Source organism: Pangasianodon hypophthalmus, chromosome 1 (assembly GCF_027358585.1).
Source record: "Pangasianodon hypophthalmus isolate fPanHyp1 chromosome 1, fPanHyp1.pri, whole genome shotgun sequence".
In the NCBI taxonomy this organism is placed as follows: Eukaryota; Metazoa; Chordata; class Actinopteri; order Siluriformes; family Pangasiidae; genus Pangasianodon; species Pangasianodon hypophthalmus.
Genome location: NC_069710.1, coordinates 25,327,104 through 25,342,593, shown reverse-complemented (window position 1 = coordinate 25,342,593; position 15,490 = coordinate 25,327,104). Strand labels below are relative to the sequence as shown.

At 38.2% G+C, this 15,490-nt stretch overlaps 1 protein-coding gene across 1 annotated transcript in view; it reads right to left on the bottom strand.

Moving 5' to 3' along the window:
• The window catches only part of chrnb2 (cholinergic receptor, nicotinic, beta 2), a 32,505-nt gene that overhangs the window by 11,661 nt on the left and 5,354 nt on the right, over positions 1-15,490 (bottom strand). The window contains exon 2 of the mRNA XM_026939724.3: positions 3,669-3,814. Coding sequence (XP_026795525.1) covers positions 3,669-3,814 — 146 coding nt within the window. The remainder of the gene's footprint in view (positions 1-3,668; positions 3,815-15,490) is intronic.

Sequence of the window (15,490 nt, the reverse complement as noted above, 5' to 3'; positions counted from 1 at the left end):
TGAGGCTATCATGGGCACAGGCTCACCAAAACTATAGTTTATAAAAATACCAGGTAAGATTTTTTTTTTCTAATCTTCAGTTTTCCAGTTTGGGTGAGCCTGTGCCCATGATAGCCTCAGATTTCTGTTCTTGGCTGACAGGAGTAGAACCCAACGTGGCCTTCTGCTGTTGTAGCCCATCCACCTCAAAGTTTGATGTTTTGTGCTGAGATGCTTTTCTGCTCACCACAGTTGTAAAGAGTGATTATTTGAGTTACTCTATCCTTCCTGGCAGCTCAAACCAATCTGTCCATCTTACTCTGACCTCACTTATCAACAAGGTGTTTCCACCCGCAGAACTGTTGCTCACTTAGTGTTTTTTGTTTTTCATATGATTCTGTGTAAACTCTAGAGACTGTTGTCTGTGAAATTCCCAGGAGATCAGCAGTTTATGAAATACTCAAACCAGCCCTTCTGGTACCAACATCCATGCCACAGTCAAAGTCACAGAGATCACCCTTTTTTCCCCTTTCTGATGTTTGATGTGAACATTAACTGAAGCTCCTGACCTGTATCTGCATGATTGGCTGCCACATGATTGGCTGATTAGATAACTGCATGAATGTACAGGTGTTCCTAATAAAGTGGACAGTGAGTGTACATGCAGTAGGCAGCCAAACAATCAAAAATGTACCTGTCTTGGCAGCTCTGACACACCCCAAATTCACTGTCTGTTCAATTCACACCACATGAGTTCTGCATGTGCTGCTGGCATGACAGCATGGTTTATTTTATCAAGAAAACCAGTCATGTTCCCAAATAGGCCAAATAGTCAGTTCTGTCAATAAAACATGGCTCATTCCACTCGTCCATTGGCCTGGGAGTGGTATCCTGAGGTGACACTGATAGAAATCCCTAACTTCTCCATCAACACCTTTCACATCTGGAATGTACACTGAGGACACAATGTTCTCTGGAATTCCAAATTATCTAAAAAATATGCTGAATCCTACAGTTTCAAAGGCTGTAGAGTGAACTCAGGTATGGAGACTTTCAGAAGCAGTCAGAATTTTTGTCATGTACCTAGGGGTAGATCTGTGATGAAAATGATGGACAAATGGGACCATCGGTGATGAGGAATGGTTAGAGGCAAAAACTTTCCTGCTGGGAGAGTTCTGGCAACATGTGGAACATGACTTGCTAAATTGAAGAGTATCAGTCAGCATGGTTTCCCACCATTTTGTCTCCAGCAGTTAATGAGTCTTGGTGATTCCAGAATAGTCACTGGCCAAGTGATGAGCTTGTCGCAGACATGGGGACGTTCATAGATTTTACCTTCAGGGCATTGAGGAGATGCTGGATGATTTGCTCTAGCCTGAGTGATTTCTTGGTCCACCTACCAGTTGATGGCTGCAATGAAGCAGGATTTGGCAAGAATGGTTTCTAGGTATTTTGATTTGGAGTGTGCAGGATATAGTATCGAGAGGGCATCTTGCAGTTCTTGGAGCCTGGTTTGTAGGAAATTGTGCACTTGAAAGGGGAGAAAAACAGTGCCCAATTTGCTTGAAGAGGGTTTAGTCATTTAACAGTTGTCAAGTACTCTAGGTTTGTGTGATCTGTGAATACCAGTGAAGTCCCCCCTAGCCAAGGCCTCCATTATTCCAGAGCCAGCTTTACTGCCAACAACTTTTAGTTTTCATTATTATAATTCCTCTCAACAGGAGATAGCTTGCATGAGAAGAATACTGTTGGATGTTTAGAGAAGTTCCCCTGTGAGCTGTGTATGATTGTGAACTATTTGCAGAAGTAAAACCCCTACACTAGTTTCAGAAGTCTATTAATGGGAGTGTGTATGATCGAGAACAGGTGAGGCCGATAAGAAGTCTGACAATAGCTAATGGGGATCTGGGTTACATGTGATGGGTCACATGGTAGTGTTTGTAGTTCTTTGACGTGCAAGGGTCTGTGGGATTCAGGGTTTCAAAGGAGACCAGTATAGACTGAAACATGACAATTTGCCATTACATATTGTTTAATTCTCTATTACAGAACATACTGGGTGTGGGAATGGAATATTATTAGCGGTCCAAGCATGAAGTGTTGGAACGCTATTGTTTTTCTATCATTTTTAAATTTGTTTTTTTCCTGAAACAAATTGTGCAGACCATTCGTATGTTGTAGAGACATTAAAATTTGGTCACTAGATAGGACTCCCTCCCACTACCCAGGCAAGCGAGATGGGCCCAACTGGCCTGATGGTGGCACTGTAGCACAACACTGAAAGTTTCAGCCCATATCTTGAGAACCCCGAGGCCTAGAGACAAAATTCTCTTTCCTCTGATCTCTTGGGTAATATCAAACCAGTCTGCAATTTGGACAATTAAATGCAAAAACCTACTTTTGCAAACTAGTCCTAGGATTTTTGTGATATCTTCACAAATTTGTTGTCAAATTACTCAGCAGAGTCTGAGCCTAAATAATGATCAGAAACATTTACATTTGTAAACAATATGGCTATCACATGCCAATCAATTCTAGTGGGGCAAAGCCTAATTTACTCTAACAGCTGTAACCCATGATTGCATGGTCATGCACAGTGGGGTGTGATAGGGGGCATGACAGCATGGTCATACATAGGGGCAGAGCTAAGTTAAGTGTTTCACAGGAACTTTAAGTAACAGAAAGTCTAAGTGAGCTGAAATGTGGTGCATTGTATCGCTAATCTGTAAATGGAGAAGTATGACTGGGCTACTTCAAAAACAAGGCTGCCTTCATCCATCAGTTTATCATTGAACTATTGTTACAAAACTTGATAAATATGTTCATCTGGGTCTCTTTTTTGTTCTAGGTAACTTGGCAAGAACTGTTCCAACTTTCAAGTGTGTCAGTGTGTATGCAGAAACAAGGATATACTGAACAATGTGTCCCATTGAGAAGGACAATGATAAGAATAATAACCAACAGTTCAATAGCTTCGGTTGCTTCCTAATAATGTGTTCCTGTTATGTGTCATTAGAGGTTACCACAGTTTTTTTTTTGTTTGTTTGGTTTTTTTTTTTTTTTTTTGAGGAAGGCAACTATCTGGGTTGAGTTCACTGACAAATTTAATTTAAAGTGTCAGCTAAGATTTTGTCCAATAATGGCAGCAAAAAAAAAAGAAAGAAGGTAAGAAATGATCTGTCACATGTGAAAGTTATGACAATATGTGTTTTCTTTTTTAAAGGGACTTTATACAGGACTTACATCATGGTTATAGTTGCTGGTTAGTTGAGATTACTGTTTAGATTACTGCTTATCTTTATAGACTGACCTCAGTTATAGCTAATTGTTCTTAATATTTAGTTGTAGTGTAAAGTTCAGTATGGTTAGTTTGTTTGAGTACCCATGACTTAGTTTGTCTACTTTGTTCATCATGGAAGAATATAATGGTCTTGGAGTATACTGTAAACTCTGATTTACTACTAATAGTGGTGTAAAATGCTTGCTCAAGACTGACAGGTCTTGTGTTGATTTATGATGGTTTACAAACATCCTTCAGAGTTGTAAATACATTAACAAACATGGGTCTTAAAAGATATAAATATCATTATATGAATTAATTTATATTCAATGGAAATATGTTTTATGTAATATATACTTTGTAATGTTTAATGCACATTCTGTAACATGAAATGGAAAGTTGTCCTCACCACGCTGATAAGCTGTGCCAGTGAGACCATCAGCTGCACAGTCACCAACTCTGAGCCATTTGTTGCTGGCCGAATCAGTTTGTTGTAGTGAGCAGGATTTAGGAGATGCTCAACCAGTCGCTCCTCTGTGTCAGCTCCTTGGCTACCTATAAATGGAAGCACATCCTTGTTAACAAGAAGAGATACAACTAACATTAAAAGAATCAGTAACCTCTAAGGTGCAAGAGCTGTCATTAATTGCAACAATTAAACAATATATTTTTTAAACAATATTTATGAAACATATTTAATAATTAGTAATAAACAGCAATTAGCTCTGAATGATAATGGCTGAAATTTCTGGCTGGCTGATTCTTTATTTCAATACTAGAATCACAATTTTTGATCACAATTATTCAGGCAATTGATTTATCATTTTTGATCAACAGAGGATATTCTTTTCATCCATTGTACATTATAAATCTATATTTCCGAATCACTGGATAAAAAAATTGCTCCTCAATCAGATTATATGACTATTATTTGTACATGCTACATACTGTATAAACATAATTAAAATTGAGTTTAAATAAATGTCTCCAAATAATAAATAAGTGAAAAACAGTATGCTACCAAAGTGGTCTTTTTAACAAGCTGTTTGACTCAATTCATATGAAAGATTGCAAAGGTTAAGATTAGACTCATGGGTTGGGTTAGTGTTTGTCCTTTTCTTACAACTTCGTTCATATAAAAGTTAAAATTCCAACCATATCACCCTAACTTGTTCAAATTTGCATTAAAATGGACCAAAAATGCTATTTCTAATGTTAGCTAATTATCTAAGTTTGTCTATCGCTAAACTCACCAAGATTGCAGGTGGTTAACTGAGGAAGCCATCAGGCATGATCACAATGTACCCCTTATTGTCCTAACTCATTATTCAGTTATTAAGCTCAAAGAATATTAGTCACTACAATGGAGTTAATGGAGCTAATATTAAGGTACGTGTGTAGTTACAAGCTTGAGTACAGGTAGATTGCGCAGGTCTGGATCCACCCAGAGTTCCTCGGAGTAGATTCAGGGGTAGAACCATAAACAGTAACCAATAACTCTGGTTTACTAATCAGAAGGTTGGGGGTTCAGGCCCCAGAACAGCCAAGCTGCCACTGTTGGGCCCTGGAGCAAGGCCCTTAACCCTCTCTACTCCAGAAGCACTGTATCATGGCTGACCCTGTGCTCTTATTAAGGGCCCACTGTTGGGCCCTGGAGCAAGGCCCTTAACCCTCTCTGCTCCAGGAGCACTGTATCATGGCTGACCCTGTGCTCTGACACCAGCTTCCTAACAAGCTGGGATATGCAAAGAAAAGAATTTCACTGTTTTGTAATGTATATGTGATAAATAAAGGCTTCTGCTTCTGTGTAATGATATAACAAAATTACTCTTGCTTCTTACATTTCCAGTGCATTTCCCATGTGAGATCATGTTCCACTGTGGCCTACCTAATGCTAATTTCCTAATAATTAGGTCTATTGAAATGCCAAATGAAAAGCCAAATACAATAAAGTGCAATGTTTTCTCCTGTGAAGTATATTACCTTGTTAAGTATTTTACCTTGTAAAATAATTACCGATTAGGAGCCGTGTGTTTAAATCTCTCACTATCTTTCTCTTTTTTTTCCAACTGAAAACTATCCTTTTGTCAAGGCAGTATGCAGCACATGGTCCAGTCCCACGGGCATCCGCTCTACTGTTCTCTCACTGTGTCTTTCGCATATGAGGCTTATCCATGCTCAGAGTCAATATAAAGTACACATCCTACCTCTTTCATTTCTCTCCCTGACCATTAATCTCTTTCTTTTCCTCCTCTCTCTCTTCTCTCTCTCTCTGTTCAGTGGGCAGGAGTGATGGCTTTACACAGCAGATCAATGAAGAGCCTAATCATGCACCATAAACTAGCATCTCTGGCTGTCATGCTCTGCATCTCTGCTCTCAGCTTTCTCACTGAGCCTTACAGGATCTCCTCTGTCCCAGCTTCAGACGTCTGTCATACTGGGTTTCCACAGAACCCCCAATTATTGCACTCATCATTTGCCAGTTTTTGATTTGTCATATTATATGCACCTCATGAAATCATTCGTATGGATCTCCTGCATCATATAATATGTTGCGGGAGGAATATATCCTCCCGCTGTCATGAGTGTATGTATGAGATGACAAAATGTCTATGTGTGTGTATGCGTGTGTGTGTAAATTCAGACTGTGTTTGCACCAGCACCAGTTCCAATTATATAATATGCGCATGGTGCATGCTTCATATATAACAGCTGGAGTCCATGAACACAGTATATTTTTTTGTCTCTCTGTATCTTCTGTGTTTTCCCACTTGCCCTGTTGTGTTGTCTTTCAGATAAGGGATGTGACAGAGACACATTTTAATAAATCCACATGTCTTTTCATCTCTTTTCCAACACTTTAGACTGCATACAGCACACAATTGCCAAAAGCCAAAAGCCACTTGGCCAGTGTTTCTATGATAAAAATTTGCCCTTAGACAGAATGTTTTGAAATAGAACTCACATGCAGCATCTATTTTAAAATTGTAAATTTTAAATTGATTGGACAGGGCTAATACCCTTTAGTGTGTGATTGATGTTAAATTTTATAGAATAGCACAGTGTACATACACTATATGGTCAAAAGTATGTGGATACCTGACCAACACACCCATATGCGGATCTTCTCCAAACTGTTACCACAAAGTTGGAAGCACACAATTGTATAGAATGTCTTTGTATGCTGTAGCACTACAGTTTCCCTTCACTGGAACTAAGGGGCCCAAACCTTTTCCAAAAAACCTCTAGTGGTCTGCACAGAGCCCTGACCTCATCCCCACTGAACACCTTTGGGATGAACAGAAAAGCCAACTGCACTCCAGGCCTCTTCGCCCGACATCAGTGCCAGACCTCACTAATGCTCCGCTCCAGAATAGTGGAGGTTGTTATAACAGTAAAGGGGGGACTAAATCACGAATGGGATGTTCAAAAAGCACATACGGGTGTGATGACCAGGTGTCCACTGTTCATGATAATGCCAAAGGGGCGCTGAACTACACTTCCCATCAGCCCCAACATGTCACATGTTTTCAATCACTCTCACCTGTGTTTGGTTTCACCCTGATTGGCACCACTATATAAGCTCCTGTTTTGCAGCATTTCACTGTCAAGCTTTTGTTGTTGTCATTTTTGTGTGTTGTCATGTGTGCCACAGTCTCGCTCATAGTCTGCATCTTATTGCCTTGTATCCACTGTTTACTTTTATGGTTCTTGTATTCATAGTTTTAGTTATGTTTGCATGTCATCTAATAAGTTATCTGCACTTGCATCCGCCTCCTCTACAAATCCCTGACATCCACAAACCTTTGCCTATATTGTGTATCATTCAAGTTACATGGCTAATACTAACCCTCACTGACAGCCATGATTCTCCAATGATCAGATTATGGGTAAAATGGGTACCTACCTCTACATATGAAAAATCTATCTAGCAGCTGATGAAAATTGATCATGAGGAATACCATCATTAAATGGTATCTAAATCAATCTAAATCAGTGATTATTATTTTAACCCAATGCAATAGCAATTCTGAATAATCACAAATATTATCACAAATACACATGCAAATACACACTTCTTGAAGCAAGTTAATTTGGGCTGTTTACTGTAAAATCTTAAAAGACAATAAGCTGGAAATTCATAAAAGAGTCTGTATGTAAGAATATTTGCATTGTATGTATGTGTATGTATGTGTATGTATGTGCTCTATATCACAAATAAGAGCAAATGTACTTTCAGTGAGCAATAAGCAAGATGTTTCAGTTAATTCGATCAACTTCCCCTAAAACAAAACATCCGTGTGAGATGGAATGCAGTGAAGATTCTTTGCCGTGGGAGTTGACCCTATGCATCAACACAACTATAAGAAGGGGAACAACTAAAAACACAACCAAACTGTAGTACTCATCACAGGAGTGGTCATGGAACGAATTTGTTATTCAATCATTTAAGGCATGATGTATCGTTAAACAATATCACAATAATAATGTTGACATAAAATATGTTTATGACAGTTCTACTGAAAATGATTAAAATAAGATGCTAATAATAGGAGTGAAATTAGATTTTATCTTATGAAACCAAATCTGCACTTCTTTTTCAGGTGACTTCACCTGTCATCTGACACCCCTGAGCTCAGACTGCAGCAATGCTCTTTCAAACAAAAAATGTATGATGCCAATTGGTTAAACATTTCTACTGAACATCAGTATAGCTCACGTCTTGCTCAACTCATATTATTTGACACATATACCTGTATAATCAGCTATGCAGTTATGCTAACCATCTACAAATGAGCATTTAACATTGCCATAAAATATTCCTTGACCATACTCTACGTCATTAAAATCTGTTTCAGTGGCTACTAAACAAATGCATAGTTTTTTAAAAAGTTTTTAAAATCAAACTGGTATGGGCAAAATTTGTAATAAATAAGTATATATTTAAATGAATAATTACAGTAATTACTCTTCTTCAATGGAAAACTCATATTTTTGGCTAAAATAAAAGGGAAATAGTAGCAAAAAGCCAACTTTCACACAAAATCAGGTGCCCATGCTCTATAGTGTTTACTCCACAAACATACACACACACAGACACACACATAAAACGTCTTCTGAGCACTCCTTTTTCATCTATATGTGAGTAACAGAGAGAGAAAAGATTAATCTTCTCTCTCTCTCTTGTTCCTGTAACTCACAGTGGAAAACTGAATGCTGAAGCATTATTAAATCAGCAAGCAGAAGACAGGGTCGTTGAAGAGGGGCTTAAAGTATTGATCAGAAAACAAAAGGCCAAAAACGTCTGAACCACAGAGTTGATCATGTTACCACATTGCTTTGTCTTGCCTCAGCAAAGGCATAAGAGAAGGAATGCTCATTTCCTGACTTGCTGATTAGTATTGAATAGAGTATACTATGATCAGGAAATTTGAAATGGTTATGCATTAACATTAGGCTGTACTGGTAGAGATAATGAGGTCACATAAAAATGTTACGAAATACAGCATGCCCCTTGAAGTATGCTTAAAGATTTATAACCTGTCAGTGGGTCCAGAATTACATTCTTCTCTCTCACAACTACATCCATTTCCTATTAATTTTGCTGTAGTTATCAATAATTCATAGTAATTATTGAAAAATATGCAGGATGAATAAGTGAATAATAAGCAGAGAGTTTAAAAGCTCAAAGCAAAGTTGTCTGCATATCAGAACAAACACAAGAGGCAAAAGTCCAAGAAAACCTACTAACCTACAGTATAACATCAATGCAAATCTTTCTGTTATCTATATTATTCATTAGGTCTGAAGTAGCCGTGTTAAAATTGAATTAATAAGAAATAAGGTAAATCGTAATTTTAACCTGGCCTTGATAGCTTTAATTTTTTATTAGTAGCATTAGCATTTATGTGGAGGTGTTCTTTTAAAATGAAATTGCATTAGTGAACAAATGGACATCGACTTATGCCTAGGACAATTAACAGAACCCCATTAACACTCTAATGTAAGGTGGGCAAATGCTCAAAATCAGTTTTACATTGACCTGATCGGCCAAGCAATCATACATTACATCTAGGAATGTCTCCAACACCTTTATTTGTCCACGTTCCCTCTATGAAAGAATTCCTCGCTTTTGAATTACCAAAACAACATAGATGCTTACAATGAATGTGTAGTAAGGGTCACAAGCAGGGCTGCATTGATCTAATCAGCCATGAAATCTTTGTCAGTTTTAAAGCTGTTTATAAGAATGATTCCACGATTGGGGTGCTATTTATGTTCCACTGATATTATGTTTATAGACATGTATATAAATTTAAAAGAAATTTTAAACAAATTTCATAACAACCTCAGTGCACGTTTCAGGCAAACAACTTAAAACATTAATAGAACCTACACTGTATGGCCAAAAGTTTGTGGACACCTGACCAACACATTCACATGTGCTTGATAAACATCCCATTCCAGATTTAGTCCCCCTTTGCTGCTGCAACAGCCTCTACCCTTCCTTAGAAGGCTTTCGTTTATACTTTGGAACATGGCTGCGGGATTTGTGTCCATTCAGTCACAAGAGCATTAGTGATGTCAGGCACTGATGATGGTCGAGAATGCTGGGCACACAGTCAGTGTTCCAGTTCATCCCAAAGGTGTTCAGTGGGGTTGAGATCAGCGCTCTGTGCAGTCCATTTGAGTTCCATGTCTTCATGAATCTCACTTTGTGCACAGGGGAATTGTCATGCTGGAACAGGTTTGGGCCTCCAGTGAAGGGGAATGTTAATGCTACAGCATACAAAGACATTCTATACAATTGTGACATGAGTGATATGGTCAGGTGTCTACATACTTTAAAAAAAAATTTAAAAAAGCATGTATGTATATAAACATATAAATATGAAATGTTCTTTTTAATGAGTCATTTGTTATTTCATTAAGGATTATGAAAAATTTGCATTCACCAAACCAATGCTGCATTACAACGTTCACCAAACCATGTTACCTGAACACATTTACCCCTATGAAATATTTGAAATATTCCACAGGGCACATGTTTAACAGGACATTGCATGATCTGAATTTCCTGAAGATCATGGGAAGAAGAAAAGTAAGTGCTCTCATTCTTTTTTCTTCTCACTTTGAAAGTACAACCCTGTTACATATATTATTAGAATGTCCTTAATTTCCTCATGCAAATACCACATTTTGTGCATTGTTAATTTGCTAATGCAGCCAATGTCAGGGAAGAAACTTTGTTAAAAATTAGATATTCTTACCTGGGATGGGTTATTTTTTGAATTGTTAAATGCACTGCCAAGCTTGCCACTGTTGATCCTTGAGCACAACTTTTAACCCTGAACTGCTCAGTTGTACGTTGCTTTCAATAAACACATCAGCCAAATGAGGAAACATAAATGTTTTCTTATAATCAGTTTTGAAACATCATAAAAAATTAACTTAAACTTTGTTTGTGAAAATTTTATTTAAGTAGCTGGTTTGCAGCATTGGTCTTGTTGTGCAAGGTACCTCCAAGCAGTCACAGGTAAAAACTGGCAGAAAAGTGCTGTTTTCTTCTACTTACTATGTGGTGTATAAGGTTACATTTTGTGAGGATGACAATCTTTCGGGAGGACAACAAAGTGCAAAACAACCTACAAACGAAGGCTCCAGCTCCAGTTTCCAAGCCCTCCAAAATAAATCTCTTCAGAGCTGAAAAGCCTATTGTTGGTCACACTTGTCTTCCCTCTTTATTGGTCCTGTTCCTTTCTGGATACTTTCTTTTCCACTGTGCCTTTCACATTCTTAAGCTGTTTTGTTTTCTAAGCCAATGATGTGATGGCAAAACTGGATCCATTGGACAAACATCAAGCCACTCCATTAATAACTACACTGTAATCCTAGTCTTCTAGCCTCCTACTTCATCAAACTGGTGCTTTACTTTCTGTTCATTTATAGCTTACTTATTGTATGTGCTTCTTGTGTATGTGCAAACTGTTTAAGACGACTTCCTCCTGGCAAAGAAGCTTCCTGATAGTCTACTACAGCTGGAATATGTTTAGTTGCTGATTTGTTTCTCTATTTTATTGAGAGACGCATGTCATTTATTGATAGCTATCGGGACAGTTTAACCAAAGTGTTCTTAAAAAATTGATGATAGCAACTTTAAGGCATGGTCACTGAATACTTTTGACATCTCCATTTCTTCTTTCCCCTCTCAAATGATTTCCCCTCTTTAAATGCACTATAAAAGGTTTTAGATCGATAGCACTTTGGACATGATTTATTTCTGTGGGGCACTCACTTCTCCTGAGTCTGGTTCTGTCTGACCATATATGCTCGGACTATATGTGCCATAGGAAAAAAAGTGAGAAGATATTGGACTGGCTGGAATTGGGAAGGGGAGATAAATTGGTATGGCTTGTGTGGGCTTGTTTGGGCCTCTCTGAAAAGATTGGCTTGTTCTAGCTTCCCTGCTATTCAGCAAAAAAAAAAAAAAGACAATCTTTTAACTAGATGTTAAAGAAGCTCGCTATCCTTCCTTAATGTATCCATGTATGTTTCAGGTGATTTAGGTAATATAAATTTAAACATGTGGCAAATTAATAGCTTATTAACTAACTGTCTAATTTGCGGTTATCATGCAAGAAAGCATGCATAAATCAGTGCTCTAAAAAAAAATCAATATATTCACTTGACCCTGAAAGAGGCCAGAACACTAAACAACTATATATTGTATATACATATATATACATTACAATATACTATTATATTGTAATGTAGCTGACTTTCGCTACCTATCCTTGCATGTGATGTCACACTGTATAATCACTGCCATTTTGAGGACTGAATAGGGGACTGACAGCATCAATGTTACTGCGTTTCATTAAGAAGACTCATTTTCATTTACACTGATAATCAACTGCCCTAATACACTTTACTAGGTATAGTACATCTTCAACAAGCAGCAATGCAGCGGCTCCTCCCTGTCATGCCACCTCATAGCTGTTAGCTAGCTACATTGTGGGACAATGAGGAAGTTTATCTCTATAGCAAATGTTAGTTAGTTAGCTGATATCAACCTATGCTCCTTATAATGACAAACAGTTTTTCTCCTCCTGATGAAACACCCTGGGATCCTTTACCCACCCAGATGTGAGGAGTTGATAAGCTTCTGTCCTCTTAAATGCTTTGAGGCGCTCTCCAGGATAGGGAAAGTTGTGAGTGAGAAATTTGATATGTTTTCTGCCAGGTTACGTTGAATTAGCAGTGTTGGGAAGGTACATAAGGATCAAAGTCTACTTTATTTATTTACTTTGTTTATGTACTGTTTATTCTCTTCCAAAGTAAGGTGTGTAATTTGAGCCATCTTTCACCTCTTATGCTCGCGTTGTGCGCGCACGCAAGAAAATCATTCCCAAATATGGTGACCACAGAAGAAAAATCATGTAACTGAAACACTAGGCCTTTATCTCAACATTGTTGCTATAAATTTTTTCCCCCTTAAAAAATATTGAATACCACTGAGCACTTGAGCACACCAGTTCGAGCCTATGTTTGCATTTTCTTTCCATGTCACATACACCAATCAGCCATAACATTAAAACTACTGAGAGATGATGTGAATAACATCGATTATCACGTTACAGTGGCACCTGTTTAGGAGTGGGATATATTATCCCTTGACAAGGGCCAAATTGTGATGGCTAGATGACTGGGTCAGAGCATCTCCGAAAAGGCAGGTTTTGTGAGGGGTTCCCAGTATATATCAAGCCAAACGGGGTTAGCTAATTAGTTAGCATTAGTAAGTGAGCCTAACCTGACATCAGTTTAGAACATTCGTTTTTATTTAACTACCTAGTTGCTAGTAATGACAGCACAACAGTTCTTCACTGTATATGGTTATCAGTGACTAATGTAGCCTATATTAAGTCACTATATTAATGAATGATAAGTTGTCCCTGGAGGCCCTTTATCCCATATAATAGAGGACATTTTTCTCTCAAAAGCAGTGACTTCAGAAGATGTATAATTCATAAATTATTGGAATACATTGATTTGTTCAAATTAATTGTTTCTTCTAGAAACTGTATCAGATGTATCAAATGCAACCAGTAAGAATATTGTATTCCAGATAAATAACTTGATTTGTCATCAAGTTATTTCATGATAGGCTTTGAGGGGAAAAAATATCTTATTCATCATAATAATTGTGAAGATTTTTCTATGGAATAAAGTAGCTGTCTCATAGCAGTGGGATCCACAGCAACAGTAAAACTGGAATATCACATAAAGAATCAAATAATTTTGTGAATTTTGTGAGAAAATGAAAATAGTGAGTAGGTGGTTTTGGTATACAGTATCAGTCTGATAAATAGAAGTCATACTATAAGTCTTCACGTTTCCCATTGTGACACCATGGTTAGATTAATGTGTTTGTGTGCACATATCATTAAAAGGCTCATTCTGGTTGAGAACAAATGCTTAAAAAGGCTAAATAAGGATGCAAGCTGCAAAGCTCCCCCACCCCCCCTTAGATCAAATTCCTCCCTGACATTCTTCACTGAGCTTTAAATGCCAAACACAGCATTAAATGAAATGCATTCATTTTTAATCATTATCAGAGCCTATGTTATTGCCATCAGTGTAACAGCATGTCAGTGCCAGCCCTTCTATAAATGAGCTCGGTTTCTGGAAACAGTGCCTTTGTGCCATATGTTAAAGCAGAACAGACTTATGTTCATTTGTCCCAGCACCGGATCACAAGGGTCATTCTGCGATGAAATTTCTGCCTTTTTCCATAAACAAATCCGCAATCTCAAAACGTAATCTAATCTAATACCACATAAAATCTAGTATAACACCAATGAAGAAGCAAGGAGTATTCAGACTGGACTGAGCTCATTGTCAATAAACAGGGTTAAGGTTCATGGTCAAGCCACTAATCATCTCTCAGCTTAAAAATCATAAACTGTACAGTAATATCCAAGCTGTACTCACTGTGTACTTTATTAGGAACACCTGTACACCTACTCAATCATGCAATTATCTAATTAGCCAACCATGCATAAAGTCATGCAGATACGGGCCAGCAACTTCGGGTAATATTCACATCAACCATCAGAATGGGGAAAAAATGTGATGTCAGTGGCACGATTGTTGGTACTGGATGTGCTGGTTTGAGTATTTCTCTAACTGCTGATCTCCTGGGATTTTCATGCACAACAGTCTCTAGAGACTACATTGAATGGTGCAATAAAGAAAAACATCCAGTGAGCAGCAGTTCTGTGGACGGAAACACCTTGCTTTTGAGAGAAGTCAACAGAGAATGGCCAGACTGGTTCGAGCTGACAGAAAGGCTACAGTAACTGAGATAACTACTTTGTACAACTGTGGTAAGCAGAAAAGCATCTCAGAATACACAACACATCAAACCTTGAGGCAAATGGGCTACAACAGCAGAATAACATGTTGGGGTTCACTTCTGTCAGCCAAGAACAGAAAGCTGAGGCTACAGTGGGCACAGGCTCACCAAAACTGGACAGTTGAAGGAAAAATGTAGGCTGGTCTAATGAATCTGGAATTCTGCTGAGGCACACAGATGGTCATAATTTGGCCCCAGCAGCATGAATCCATGGACCCAACCTGCCTTGTGTCAACAGTCCAGGCTGGTGGGGGTGGTGTAATGGTGTGGGGAATGTTTTCTTTGCACACTTTGGGCCTGTTAATACCAATCAGTCGTCGCTTGAATGCCACAGACTATATGAGTATTGTTGCTGACCATGCACATTTCTTCATAGCCAGAATTTATCCATCTTCTAATGGCTACTTCCAGCATGATAATGCACCATGTCACAAAGCAAAATTCATCTCAAACTGGTTTCATGAACATGACAATGAGTTCAGTGTGTTTCACTGGCCTTCCCAGTCACCGGATCTGAATCCACTGGAACACCTTTGGGATGTGGTAGAATGGGAGATTCGCAGCATGAAAGTGCACCTGAAAATTTTGCAGGAATTACGTGATGCAATCATTTCAACATGGACCAGAATCTCAAAGGAATGTTTCCACTATCTTGTGGAATCAATGCCACGAAGAATTTAGGCTGTTTTGAGAGCAAAGGGAAGTCCTACCCAGGATTAGTACAGTGTTCCTAATAAAGTGTTCAGTGAGTGTATAATTGCCTTTTCCTGTTTAACACCATTAAAATGCTAGGACTCAGGACTGCACATTGAGAC